The sequence below is a fragment of the Capricornis sumatraensis genome, chromosome 1, assembly GCF_032405125.1.
Source record: "Capricornis sumatraensis isolate serow.1 chromosome 1, serow.2, whole genome shotgun sequence".
Classification (NCBI taxonomy): Eukaryota; Metazoa; Chordata; class Mammalia; order Artiodactyla; family Bovidae; genus Capricornis; species Capricornis sumatraensis.
Window position 1 is genome coordinate 248,131,549 of NC_091069.1, and position 13,974 is coordinate 248,145,522.

The 13,974-nt window shown below is 50.8% G+C and overlaps 1 protein-coding gene across 1 annotated transcript in view; it reads right to left on the bottom strand.

Moving 5' to 3' along the window:
- Positions 1–13,192, bottom strand: part of C2CD2 (C2 calcium dependent domain containing 2) — a 60,369-nt gene extending 47,177 nt beyond the window's left edge. The window contains exons 1-2 of the mRNA XM_068979773.1: positions 12,920–13,192; positions 175–273 (exon numbers count right to left, since the gene is read on the bottom strand). Of these exons, the coding sequence (XP_068835874.1) occupies positions 175–273; positions 12,920–13,192 (372 nt within the window). The remainder of the gene's footprint in view (positions 1–174; positions 274–12,919) is intronic.
- Between the last annotated feature and the right edge of the window lie 782 nt (positions 13,193–13,974).

The following is a 13,974-nucleotide window of genomic DNA, read 5'->3' on the forward strand; positions in this document are numbered from 1 at the left end:
AATTCGAAGAATAAATTCCCCCACCCCAGTTAAAAAAAAAAAATTGAAGTATAGTTGATTATAATGTTGTGTCAATCTCTGGTGCATAGCCAAGTGACCCAGTTATACATCCCAGTTTAAAATTGGCTTCCTGGGTGAGGAAAGGCCTCCAGCAGGTGACAGCACCTGGCTCACCTTCTCCTGGGCCGACCGGGCCACGCTGGAGACTTGCTGCACGGTCAGCTCCAGGGGTGGCTGCAGCAGGTCCTCCTGGAAGCAGAGGAGCAGCGGGCCCTGGAACAGAAGAGCAGAGTGAGGAGACGGTGCCCTGGGAGGGTGGGGGCCGGGGGGAGCTACTTTCTAAAGGAGATGATGTACTTGCTACAAAGCTCTGCATTTCTAAGAAGATGTGATATGACTTCATTTAGTTCAATAGGTGCTTCTGAAGAGCAGCCCGGGACAAATATCAGTAAGAAACTCCGGGACAAAATAAAAAATGTGGCAATGAAGACGGCAGAGGGGGTTTTGAGAGCTCAGGTTCACAGTGAGAGCGGAGAAGCCCAGGCTCCCAGGAGGGTGGGTGCGCGGCTGGCCTGCAGGTGGGGCACAGCAGGTACATGGGCTGTGTTCTCCCCTTTCTCTAGGAAAGCTCTCTCCCTAGTTTCAGAGAATCACCTCTCCCTGCCCCACGGGGGTGCGGGCACTCTCCTTAGGTTACCCTCTTCTTGTCTCCCACTGCCCAAGTGGCAGGTGGGCAGGAACCCGTGGGGAGCAGACAGGTGCTTCTCCATGGAATTTAGGATTCTTTGCCTGGAAATGAGGCAGCCGGCAGTACTGCTCAAGGATCAGGTCCCTGAATCCCTGCTTTGAGGACGCCCAGAGCTGCCAGGCTCCTGCCCTCCGTGGTCTCCTGGTTTAACTCCACCTTCAGCTCTCCACATCCTCTCATACCCTCCCAGAAATGTCCTCCACGGCTTGTCACTCTGGCAGGTGACAAGTTCTTGCAATTAAAATCTTTCATGAAAATTCTGCATTAAATTTTGTTTTTTTGCAATTAAAATCTTCAATGCAAGACATGCAAATCAATTATTATAAACACAAGGCAATAAGACTAATGCTTTATGAAAGAATACATCAGGACTTGGATTACCAACCAGGTCTCGGTTTTTTGGACTCTGTGGGAGAGGGAGAGCGTGGGATGTTTTGGGAGAATGGCACTGAAACATGTATAATATCATATATGAAATGAATTGCCAGTCCAGGTTCGATGCATGATACTGGATGCTCGGGGCTGGTGCACTGGGACGACCCAGAGGGATGGTACGGGGAGGGAGGAGGGAGTGGGGTTCAGGATGGGGAACACGTGTATACCTGTGGCGGATTCATGTTGATGTATGGAAAACCAATTTAATATTGTAAAGTAATTAACCTCCAATTTAAATAAATTTATGTATATTTTTTAAAAAGTTCTCTTGTGCTGCTGGACACGTACGCCAACAATACGACCCTAGAACAAACTCTCCTTCAACTCTCTTCCTGACATGCTCCAGAAAGCCCATCATTATCAAATGAGTTCTGATCATGGATTTAAAACCAGACTCAGCCCGGCAGCTCCCCACCACATCTCATCTATTTCTGAGACTCCCGGCTGTGATGAGCTGGTTCCAACTGCAAGGCAAGATTAAGGGTGGGGGATAGAAATGGTACAAATGGCAGCAAAGCTCTCCTGGCAAGTGCAGGGCGGATGAGCAAGAATGAAGTCAGCCCAGGGCTGTTTCTTAAGAATCCCCAGTGATGCAGCGCACACCTACAGGCACAGAACATTGTCACTGATGTTTCTCTAACCTCATCTTGTCTTAGCGACATCAATCTCACCTCTACAAACCATCAGGGGAGAGTTAAATCTACTTCTCAAGAGCGATGAAGTCATGACTCGGGGCTGCTCTACGGATGTTCTCCATGGCTAGAGCTTGTTTTGGTGCGACCTGCTGGCCAGTGGCTTGGGGATGACATCGCCCTGTGTGCCAGGCCTCCTACTGAAAGAGCAGCCCCAGCACAGAGTGCAGTACTCGGCAGGAGACTGACCCCTTGCAGCTGCTAGACCACCACCAGCTCTTTGTGACCCCATGGACTAGAGCCCACCAGCCTCCTCTGTCCATGGGATTCTCCAGGCAAGAACACTGGAGTGGGTTGCATTTCCTCCTCCAGGGGATCTTCCCCACCCAGGGCTAGAACCCATGCCTCTTGTGTCTCCTGCATCGCAGGCAGATTCTTTATCACTGCACCACTTGGGAAGCCCCACAGCTGCTGGGACTGCGTGTGAAACAATGTACCTTCTACACCAGCCTGAAGAGACCACGTAGACTTAAGCAGCCTGGATGTCACCTCCTGCCCGTGCCCATCAGGTGGTGCCATCTACACCCTCTTACCCATGGCACCTTCTGAATGAAAACCGTGTAGACAGTCTGCTAGGAAAGTTAATGTCAAGAGGCAGGCTCACAAAGAAAATATGTGATTCAGTTAAAAGGAGGACCCCAAAGTTCCCCTTCCCTTTCTGATTGATCCTGGAGTTTCAGAGAGCCCAGCCTGTGTGCAGCAAAATCCCTGCATCTCTGCACTCTGTCCATGGGCAGGTAGCATCGTTCTAGACTCAACCCCACTCAGACCAAAGAAAGACTTTACATCTACAAGGAAAAGCAACCAGCAGCAACTGCCAGGAGAACAACTGAGAAAGAAACACAAGCCACTGGCTCTCCCAGACATTAAGACACACTACAGAACCTCTGTGGGCTTCGCAGGTGGCACAGTGATAAAGAATCTGCCTGCAATGCGGGAGATGGAAGAGATGTGGGTTTGATCCCCGGGTCGGGATGATCCCCTGCAGTAGGAAATGGAAACCCACTCCAGTATTCTTGCCTGGATAATCCCATGGACAGAGGAGCCTGGTGGGTTACAGTCCATAGGGTCACAAAGAGTCAGAAACCGCTGAAGTGACAGCATGCACGCACGTACAGAACCTCAATGATTCCGAGCGTGTGGTACCAGCACACAAACACACAGACGACCAGTGGGGCTAACACCGGGCAACCAGAATAGACCCCAGCATGTATGGAAAGAGTCAGTGACGAGAGCGGCATCCCAAATCACCAGCTAAAGATGGAGTTGTGAAAAATCTGGATGTGGGAGGAGCCCCAGATAGAACACAAACGTAACTGCGCAACCAAAGAACACAACCGCCACAAGGGGCAGGAAACAGATTGAACCGGAGAAACTGTGGCAAACAGGATCCTGGCTGCACATAAATGCGAGAATCTAGCCAGGAAATGTGATTCTCATGGGGGCACAGGTCAGCAATGCAGAAAGCACGTTATGTGTACGCTGGAGTTGACCACATAAGTATGTCACAGACAGAGAGTCCCAGATGTCTCGCTCTTGGAGGAGGAAGTTAGAGATAAGGAAAGGGGAAGATGAAAATGAACTCTGTGCCACTGGCCTGGAATCTGGGTTATCAGCATTTGTTGTTCAGTGGCTCAGTCATGTCCGACTTCTTGTGACCCCATGGACTGCAGCACACCCGGCTTCCCTGTCCTTCATCATTTCCCAGAGTTTGCTCACACTCGTGTCCATTAAGTCGGTGATGCCATCCAACCATCTCATCTTCTGTTGCCCCTTTCTCCTCCTGCCTTCAGTCCTTCCCAGGATCAAGGTCTTTTCCAATGAGCTGGCTCTTGGCACCAGGTGGCCAAAGTATTGGAGCTTCAGCATCAGTTCTTCCAATGAATATTCAGGGTTGATTTCCTTCAGGATTGACTGGTTTGATCCCCTTGTCATCCAAGGGACTTTCAAGGGTCTCTTCCAGCAACACAATTTGAAAGCATCAATTCTTTGGTGCTTAGCCTTCTTTATGGTCCAACTCTCATATACGTACATGACTACTGGAAAATCCATAGCTTTGACTAGATGGACCTTTGTCAGCAAGGTGATGTCTCTGCTTTTTAACACACTGTCTAGATCTGTCATAGCTTTCCTTCCAAGGAGCAAGTGTCTTTTAATTTCATGGCTGCAGTCATCATCTGCAGTGATTTTGTAGCCCAAGAAAAATAAAATCTGTCACTGTTTCCATTTTTCCCTCATCTATTTGCCATGAAGTGATGGGACAAGATGCCACGATCTTAGTTTTTTGAATGTTGAGCTTTAAGCCAGGATACTTGGAATGGTTTGCCATTCCTTTCTCCAACAGTATGAAAAGGAGTGTCAACATAGTCATGATTTTGAAGATAGAGGCAGAGAGATGTGTTAGATGAATATGTGCCATTCACACATATCTTTTCCTAGGTCTGTTCACTAAGAGGGTCTAGAAGCAATGAGCCCCAGCAGTAATGAACACCCCTGATGCCCAAATCTTGTATTCTAAATAATTCTTCAGTAAAAGGAATCACAGCTGCTTGGAGAAGTGGTCAAATCCAGGGCCAGAGAAGAAGAAAATACAAGATCTTGCAGAACCATCAAGGAAATGCTAATATATGTGTGTGTGTGTGTGTGTGTGTGTGTGTGTGTAAGAACACAAAAGAGCTTCTAATGGCCCAAACAAGAACAGTTTAAACAACAAAACAAATAGTGATGGTGCTGGATTATAGAGGCTTCCCAAGTGGCACAGTGGTAAGAACCCGCCTGCCAATGCAGGAGAGGCAACAGACTCAAGAGACGAAGTTTTGATCCCTGGGTTGGGAAGATTCCCTGGAGTAGGAATCGGCATTCCACACCAGTATTCTTGCCTGGAAAATTCTATGGACTAGGAGCCTGGCAGGCTATAGTCACTGGCGCTGCAAAGAGTTGGACATGACTGAGCACATCATGCTGGGTTGTAACCCATGGAATAAAGCAAATATCCATGAATACACACTTATGTAAATACTCAATAAAATGTATAGATGGAAGAGAAGTGTCAGCTCTCTCTTGCAACAGAATTCCAAGGAATAAATGCAGAAGGAAAGAGAGAAAAAGAGAAAGTCAACATTAGGCAAACTCCACAGAAGTGTCGCAGACTAGATACGTGGATGCCAAAATCAGCGTGCAGAAGTGTGAAGAGTAACAGGATTTGTGCAGTCTCAAAGTACCTCCCCGAGCTATCTGCTAACTATAGGGAGAAACGATAAGGGAGACATAAGATGTAAGAGGAGAAATGGGTGGAAATCACCTTAACACAGGGATCAAGGCCACAGTCCCCATTGGTAAGCCATGCTGACATCATAAACCCATGAAATAGTACACTCAAAGGGGCACATCCCTTCTGCGGTTTGTGGAACTGCAGCCCAATTGTGCAAAACACTGAACTGAGGGATAGCTGGCAAAACAGCAATCAATACTCTTCAGAGTTGTCAAGGTCATGATCAAAACAAGGGAAGACTGGGAAACTCACAGACTGCTGGAGACAAGCACAAAGCAACAACTCAACAAAGGCAGGACCTGAATGAGACCCTGGAACAAGAAAAGGACACTGGTGGAAGACAAGGGAAACCAAGCAGGGTCTTCAGTTTAGTTAAAATGTTTTGTTAATTTCTTATATTGTTACAATGCTAATATCATTGTACCATGAAATACGGTAACATTCTGCCAACATTAATTTCTTATATTAGAATATCATTAATATCATTGTGCAGGTCAGGAAGCAACAGTTAGAACTGGACATGGAACAACAGACTGGTTCCAAATAGGAAAAGGAGTAAGTCAAGGCTGTATATTGTCACCCTGCTTATTTAATTTACATGCAGAGTACATCATGAGAAACTCTGGGCTGGAAGAAGCACAAGCTGGAATCAAGATTGCCGGGAGAAATATCAATAACCTCAGATATGCAGATAACACCACCCTTATGGCAGAAAGTGAAGAGGAACTAAAAAGCCTCTTGTTGAAAGTGAAAGAGGAGAATGAAAAAGTTGGCTTAAAGCTCAACATTCAGAAAACTGAGATCATGGCATCTGGTTCCATCACTTCATGAGAAATATATGGGGAAACCGTGGAAACAGTGTCAGACTTTATTTTGGGGGGCTCCAAAAATCACTGCAGATGGTGATTGCAGCCATGAAATGAAAAGATGCTTACTCCTTGGAAGGAAAGTTATGACCAACCTAGATAGCATATTCAAAAGCAGAGACATTACCTTGCAAACAAAGGTCCGTCTAGTCAAGGCTATGGTTTTTCCTGTGGTCATGTATGGTTGTGAGAGTTGGACTGTAAAGAAAGCTGAGCACCAAAGAATTGATGCTTCTGAAATGTGGTGTTGGAGAAGACTCTTGAGAGTCTCTTGGACTGCAAGGAGATCCAACCAGTCCTTTCTAAAGGAGATCAGTCCTGGGTGTTCTTTGGAAGGAATGATGCTAAAGCTGAAACTCCAATACTTTGGCCATCTCATGTGAAGAGTTGACTCATTGGAAAAGACTCTGATGGTGGAAGGGATTTGGGAGCAGGAGGAGAAGGGGACAACAGAGGATGAGATGGCTGGATGGCATCACCAACTCGATGGACATGAGTTTGAGTGAACTCCAGGAGTTGGTGATGGACAGGGAGGCCTGGAGTGCTGTGATTCATGGGGTTGCAGAGTCAGACACGACTGAGCGACTGAACTGAATATCATTGTACTATGAATTGGCACTGTGGTGAAGAATCCACCTACCAATGCAGCAGACACAGGTTTCATCCCTAATCTGGGAAGATTCCACGTGCTTCAAAGTAACTAAGCCCGTGGGCCACAACTATTGAGCCTGTTCTCCAGAGCCCGGAACCCTCAACTACTGAGCCTCTGTACTGCAGCTCCTGAAGCCCACGCTCTCTAGAGCCCATGTGCTGCAACTAGAGGGTAGCCCCAGCCCAGCGCAGCCAAAAATAAATTAAAAAATTTTAATCATAGTAACATTGTACCAATGTTAATTTTTTATACTGTTACAATGTGAATATCATTATACTATGAATTATACTAATATTGTACCAATGTTAATTTCTTATACTGTTACAATTTTAATGTTGTACTATGAACTATAGTAACACTGTACCAATGTTAATTTTTTATACTGTTACAATGTTAATATCATTGTACTATGAATTATAGTAACATTGTACCAATGTAATTTCTTGTTTCTGATTATTGCAGCCCTGTGTGGTGTTGGAGAAGACTCTTGAGAGTCCCTTGGACTGCAAGGAGATCCAACCAGTCCATTCTGAAGATCAGTCCTGGGTGTTCTTTGGAAGGAATGATGCTAAAGCTGAAACTCCAGTACTTTGGCCACCTCATGAGAAGAGCTGACTCATTGGAAAAGACTCTGATGCTGGGAGGGATTGGGGGCAGGAGGAGAAAGGGACGGCAGAGGATGAGATGGCTAGATGGCATCACTGACTTGATGGACGTGAGTCTGAGTGAACTCCGGGAGTTGGTGATGGACAGGGAGGCCTGGCGTGCTGCAATTCATGGGGTCGCAACGAGTTGGACACGACTGAGTGACTGAACTGAACTGAACTGACTGATGGTTATGTAGGCTGGATAAGGAAAGGATAGAAACTCAATTGTTTTTACAACTTTTCTCTAAATCTAAAAGCAGTAAACATTTTTAAAGTTTTTTTTTAAGGGGATGTTACAAGAAAGCAGCCCATCTTGACCCTATTGGCTAAAGGCTTCACACAGATCTCATCTCATCTGGACTAGATGCTGTTTCCCAGGCTGAACCCCAAGCTATCGTCTTCCAGGGATGAAGTACAGAGAGGTCAGGGCTTGCCCAAGGTCACCCAGCCCCAGAGCTGCCTCCCAACCTAAGCAGAGAACACACAGCTCTTCCAAGTAGCTCAAGAGGTCCCCTCCCTCAACAACCCAGGGGGGCTGGCGGGAGTGGAAGTTAGCTTTGGCTGCATTTTAGTTGACATTAACACTACACCCACTCTTCCTTCCCCTGAATTCCCATGTTGCTGAGAGAATGGGTGAACACAAGGAACAACCTGAACTGGCATCTCTTCCTCGTTTCTCCTGACAATCTGCAGAGTCATCAGTGAGCCTCCTTTAGGTTGATGCTTTAGAAGTGAAAAACAAAGCACATTAAACAGTTTGCTTAGCCCAGGCTTGGCCAGCTCCCAAGCAGGGGAGGCCTGAGTCCAGACAGGCCGAGGTACATCACCACCGTTTCTCCCCTTCAGTGACAAGTTTCTAACAGGGGCTGTTATTCATGCCCTGAGACAGCTGAGCACTCGGCGCCGGGTGGGCTGCACCTGGATGGACAGAGCTCTGGCCTCCCTCATGATCCTGGGAGCTGATGAGGGCACCGGTGACCACACAGTGCTGCTGGGGTGGGAGTGGGCCAGCTGTTGCCAAAAAGTGGGGAGGAGGGATTTTTGTTCTGAGACCTGAAATACTGCTGTTGTTTTTCAGTCGCTCATTCACATCTGACTCTTTGCAACCCCATGAACTGCAGCACACCAGGCTCCCCTGTCCTTCAACATCTCCCAGAGTCTGCTCAAATCCAAGTCCACGGAGTCAGCAATGCTATCGAACCATCTCATCCTCTGCCACCCCCTCCTCCTGTTGTTTTCAGTCTTTCCCAGCATCAGGGTCTTTTCTAGTAAGTCGGTTCTTCGCCATCAGTTGGCCAAAGTATTGGAGCTTCAGCTTCAGCATCAGTACTTTCAATGAATATTCAGGGTTGATTTCTTTTAGGATTGACTGGTCTGATCTCCTTGTTGTCCCAGGGACTCTCAAGAATCTTCTCCAGCACCACAGTTCGAAAGCGTCAGGACAAAGCCTGAATAAGTGCTGGGGACAGAAGGAATGCCCTGTGGGAAGACCCCACACAGGAAAGAACCCTGAATGTTTGAGCAACAGCAAGGAGAGTTAATTTGACGGTCAGGTAAAGGGTGACTGACTCAAGGTCACCTTCCCATTCTTACCAGCTGACCTCTTACACTGTGGGCACCATCGGTGCTCAAGGACCTTGAATTTTTGTGAGGAGCACTTGAAGGAAGCTCATTACAGAACAAGAAACCTCCAAGTCTTGTCACTTTGTTTACTCCTAAAATTGCTGCAGCTCATATACAAGTCAGAGCTATTAATACCATGTTTTAAGTTCACACGGCATCTTCTTTTCTTTTTTTTTTTATGAAGACCACAAATTGTCCTACAGTCTTGGTCATCTACATTTAGAACATTCCTCTGAAAAGAATCCTGGGGCAAAGGACTAAAGAAACAAACAGCTTCATGACCCTCTCCACCAGGGCCTGGGCCTACTCAAGCAACCCATTCCCAGACAAGTCCAGAACATGGTGCTTGCTCTCAGACCGCTGCTCCCCGCACGTAGTCCCGACAGCATCAGCCTTGGGAGGGGGCTCTATCCAGCCTGTGGGTAGGGGTCTCAGGACCATGGGCTCTGGCTTTCAGAGCTGGTGACCTGCTGTGGAAAGAGCAGCCCCAGAGTCAGCGGTGGGTGTCAAGGGTGTGGACTGCTGCTGAGGTGATGTCACCCCAAACAACTTTGTAAATATTCTCATAAATGCAAAGGGAAAACCTCCACTGTTGCCCTCAGATAACAGGGCATTAGTTCTCAGGTTGGTGACTGAACCAATCCTGGGATCTTCCTGTTCTCATGGACCGAGCTGCGATCAGAGCAGCTGATATCAGGTGTTTGCAATGCCAGCGTGGAGAGGTGTTGTTGGATGGGGGGACTTTGACTGACAGAATGCTGGCTGGCTTATGGACACTGTGTGTGTCCAGCAGCTTCTCTCTAGTGAAGAGCTAGCTTTGGGAACTTGTGAAACATACAGTAGGCTCCCTGTACCCCCGGTGACTCCCTGAGTCTGAAGTAGGGGAGGTGGCAGACATGTATATTCTTTCAGAGGTCTCTAGGCAATTTGCCAGCGTTCCCCAAATACCAGGTATGTGCTGCCAGAGCAGCCATGCCCTCATCTGTCTCTCCAACTCAGCATCCTGTCTAATCATAAGGAGTAAGGGTCAAAACCCTGCAGGACCCCCTGATACAAGGAGCCTGCCCTGCCTCAGTCACTGGTCATCCAGGGTCAAAGGAGGCTCCACAAGTTAGTAAGCATCTTTAACTCCCTGGAGACAGGAGCCCCATTGTTGGGGATGACGTGTTAAACAATCGTACCCTTTGATCCTTTCTTGCTGGACCTCAACTGAAGGAAATATTTGAGTCTCAAAGTCAAATTTGCTGCCCATGGGGGACCATGGACCCTTGCAGATGTAGATGAACCATGAAGACCCCTGGCCCTGGGTCTAGCTCAACACTGGCAAGTCTCTCCAGTTCATACTCCTCTGTCTCCCCTTTTGGAGAAGGAAGAGGTGCTGCTGGAAGGGTTTAGGGTTCCTTGCAGTCCTAAGATAGGAACTGGGGTAAAACAGGATGAGAGGAGTTGCTCCACTCAGGAGAGAACTCCACCTTGCACAGAAGATGCTGGAGATGACAGTTACTGCCAATCCCCCAGGGACAGGAGTGCTCTCCTCTTGGGCCAGGGCAAACAGACAACAGCACAGGGTGGGGGCAGGAGGGGGCCGCTAAGCTGGCTCGCTGCGCCGAATGCGGACTTGGACTTGTCAACCCTAATCGGGGATTAGTGGGAATCGAGCTGAAGGGAGGACAGAGGGAGAGTCCCGCAGGGCTGGCTGCCAGGTCAGGACACCCGCTAGGAAGACACCAGGGCCTGCTCACCCACTCTGTCATTAGTGCTGCAATCGGATGGCCCAGGACAGGGGAGGGGGTGTGCCAAGGCCATAGCAGCAGTTACCCAGATCCTATCAGCCTGCAGAACCTTCCATCTGAATTCAAATCAAGCAACACATCCAGGTACCAGGGAGAGCAAAGTCACACACACACACACACACACACACACACACTAAGCCACCGGATACCACACTCAGACCCAACTGCTGTCAGAGAAGACTTAGAGCTGCCTTGAGCTTATACTCAGTACATCATTGCCCCTTCCAGGCAGGAGTTCTGGAAAAACTAGTGTCTAAGATTCTGCAGTGCATGGTGAATAGCAGAGGACAGGCAAATAAGCCAAACCTCCTCCAACTCAATCCCTCAGCCGAGGCCTCCACCCACACAGATGCGATCGAGCAGGAAGAAAGGTCTTCATCCGAAACCTTCAGGTATTTTCTCCAGTTACTCAAAAGGCTGCCCACAAATTCCAGGGCAGAGATTTCCTCCTTTCTCAGCCCTCCAGGCACACAGATAATCTGGAAGCTTCCAATCAAGGCAATTGCAGGTTCTGAGCCAATCAGGAAATGTCAGGGAGCCAGGCAGAATGGTTTAAGCAGGACTGTCCCAGACTTACAGAAGGGAGGCTTGTGCCTCTGCCTTACTCTCTCAAGGGCCCCAGGGTGACAACAGGACCCTACAGATCAGCTCAGAAAAGGCTGAGAGGCAGAATCAGTGGCCCACATCATGCCCCCGTCTCTTCCAGCTGAGACAAGACTTTCACCCGCTCACAACTCCAGCCTGCAGTGTACTCAGCCCCGGAACCCAGGCCCAGGACACCCGGTCAACCAGGGGTCAATGACAGCAGCTTCGTGGGGAAACAAATTTGTGTTTGCTTGTCCAGGTGAGGTCACGGGGCTTCAGGGTTCCCACAAGAAGTGGGGTGGTTCCTCTGAAGAGCTGTCCAGTTCTCGCAGCGAGGTCACAGACTCCAGGCACCCGGGCAGTCGGAAGTCAAATGACCTTGAAGGCTTTTTGCATCGAAAAGGCATGGTTATTTTTCCCCAGAGTTCAGAACATAGTCTTTTGTTGGATTTATGCTCATTCGCTCAAAGCTTTTCTGTTTTTCAGGCCCATGGCTACATGAGCCAAGGCCACGGCACAAGAGCCAGACAGAGGGCTCGCCATGCAGCATTCGGAAGGCGTATAGTTTAGGCACGCAGCATTTGCTGTTTCCAAAGCAAAAGGCCATGGGCTTCTCCACTAAGTTCCCAAGCAGGTGGAGGAGTGTGTACACCTGGGAGCAAGGAGCAAGGAGGACTGGCGAAGACTTAGTGCCCCAGACTCACCAGGCCTTCATTCCTTCTATGGAATATTTAGAAACAGCAGACAAGAGGAGTGCATCATTAAACCAAGATGCCTTAAAAGTACCAATAAGCCACCCAGCCATTAACTAGACCAGGAACACAACCACAGGTGCCCAAGGCAACAGAGTTCAGACTAAGCCCCTAAGAGTTTTCAGGAAGTTCTCATTCAGAACACAGGTTCTGAGCCAATCAGGAAATGTCAGGGAGCCAGGCAGAATGGTTTAAGAAGGACTATCCCAACAGGCAGGTAGCTGGGTTCAAATCCCAGCTCTGCCACCCATGGGCTGTGTAACCTTAGGCAGGCTACTTAACCTCTCCAGGCCTCAGTTTCCCCCACCTCTAAAATGCTGAGGATGCCTTTGCTCCAGGAACTGTGAGGATTCAGAGACGATCACATGTACCTAAAGCCCCCAACACACGTCTGGCCAGTAGCTGGCCCTCAATGGTCACTAATTTTAAGTGCAAACCTTTAGGTTATACATTCTGGGTAAAATTCAGCTCCATAGATGGAAGCATGTTTGGTTCAGAGTGATTCATAAATCAGGTGCAAAAGCGGTCCAGTGTCCAGGCGAATACGGGAAGCCACCTGGGACGCCGGCCAGGAAGGACAGGTAAGAGCCAGCGGGGAAGTGGCCCCTGAACAAGTCCCTCCAGCAGCCAAGCTGTCCCCCTGGCACACTTCAGGTCAGGCTAATGAGACCTAATCACTCCGCCTTCATTCCCCACCGAGGGTCCTCCGGCTCCACGGTCTTTCTAACTTTCAAGGATGCTCTGCCCCTTGAAGCAGTCAAGGGCTGTGGCGAGGCTCCAGGGAATAAGAGCCTGAAGACACCCCGCGATCGCCGCGCCCGACCCCGCAGCACGGCCGCCCTCACAGAAACTCACCCCCTTCCGTTTGGCCTCATCGTTCAGGGCGGTCACCCAGGCGGCCTGCCACTGGCTCCTCCAGCTGCTCAGAGTGAGGATCCAGGCGAGCAGCGCATCCGACTCTGGGCGCTGGCAGTCGCCAGGCTCCGCCGCCCGCCTCCGGGAGCGGGGTAGCGCCCTGGCCAGCGCCCACTGAGCCAGGTACAGGCCCACCGTGCCCAGGGCCACGACGAAGAGAGCCACCAAGACCAGCCACTGGACCTCATCGAGCCACGAGCCCAGGCGGGACATGGTGATGGCGCATACCCGGCACGCCTCGCCCCAACTTCCCAGGCAGCCCCCGGCCGGGCGCACAGCCCGCGGGCGGCAAGCTCAGGACATCAGCTCGCCGCCGGCCGGGACTCGCGGGGGGCGGGACGGGGGCGCGGCGGGCCGATCAGGGCAGCTGGCGGTGCGGGCCCCGGGCGCCGAGAGGCCGGGCGGACGGCGTGAGCGGGAGGAAAAGCCGGCCGGCGCGCCACGGCCACGGCCCAGGACTGCGCCTCCAACCCCGCGCACCTGGCAGATAGAGACGCGGCCCGCGTTCCCGACTCGGGCGTCTGGGCTGTTCCCGGGCCGCGGCCGGCCGCGCTTCCTCCTGCGCGCGCCGCCCCAGGCGTCCCGCCCGCGGCCCAGTGGCGGCCGGAGAAGGTTTGGGCCGCGGGGCGGGGGAGGGGGCGCGGCCTGCGGGGCGGGGCCGGGCCGGGGTCGGGGCGGGGCCTGTGCCTCCCTTGTGCCTGGGTTGTCGCGTCCGTCCCCGCCCACGCCACCCGCCCGCCGCCCTCTTAAAGGCCCGGCGTCCGGCTCCGCTGTCGGCCCCGCCTCCCCCGCGGCCTCCGGCCTGGCCCGCCACGTGCGCGCGCCGCCCGCCCGCTTCGGGGCCTCCCCAGGGCGGCGGCGGCGCGGCGTCTTCCGGACCTGACCTGTCCACAGCGTGGCGACGCGAAAGCGCGGGACTTTCCAATTAGCCCGACGCCGAGGCTACAGTGGGGCGGTCTGGCTGGACTTCCATAAGCGTCTGTGCACACGTGTGT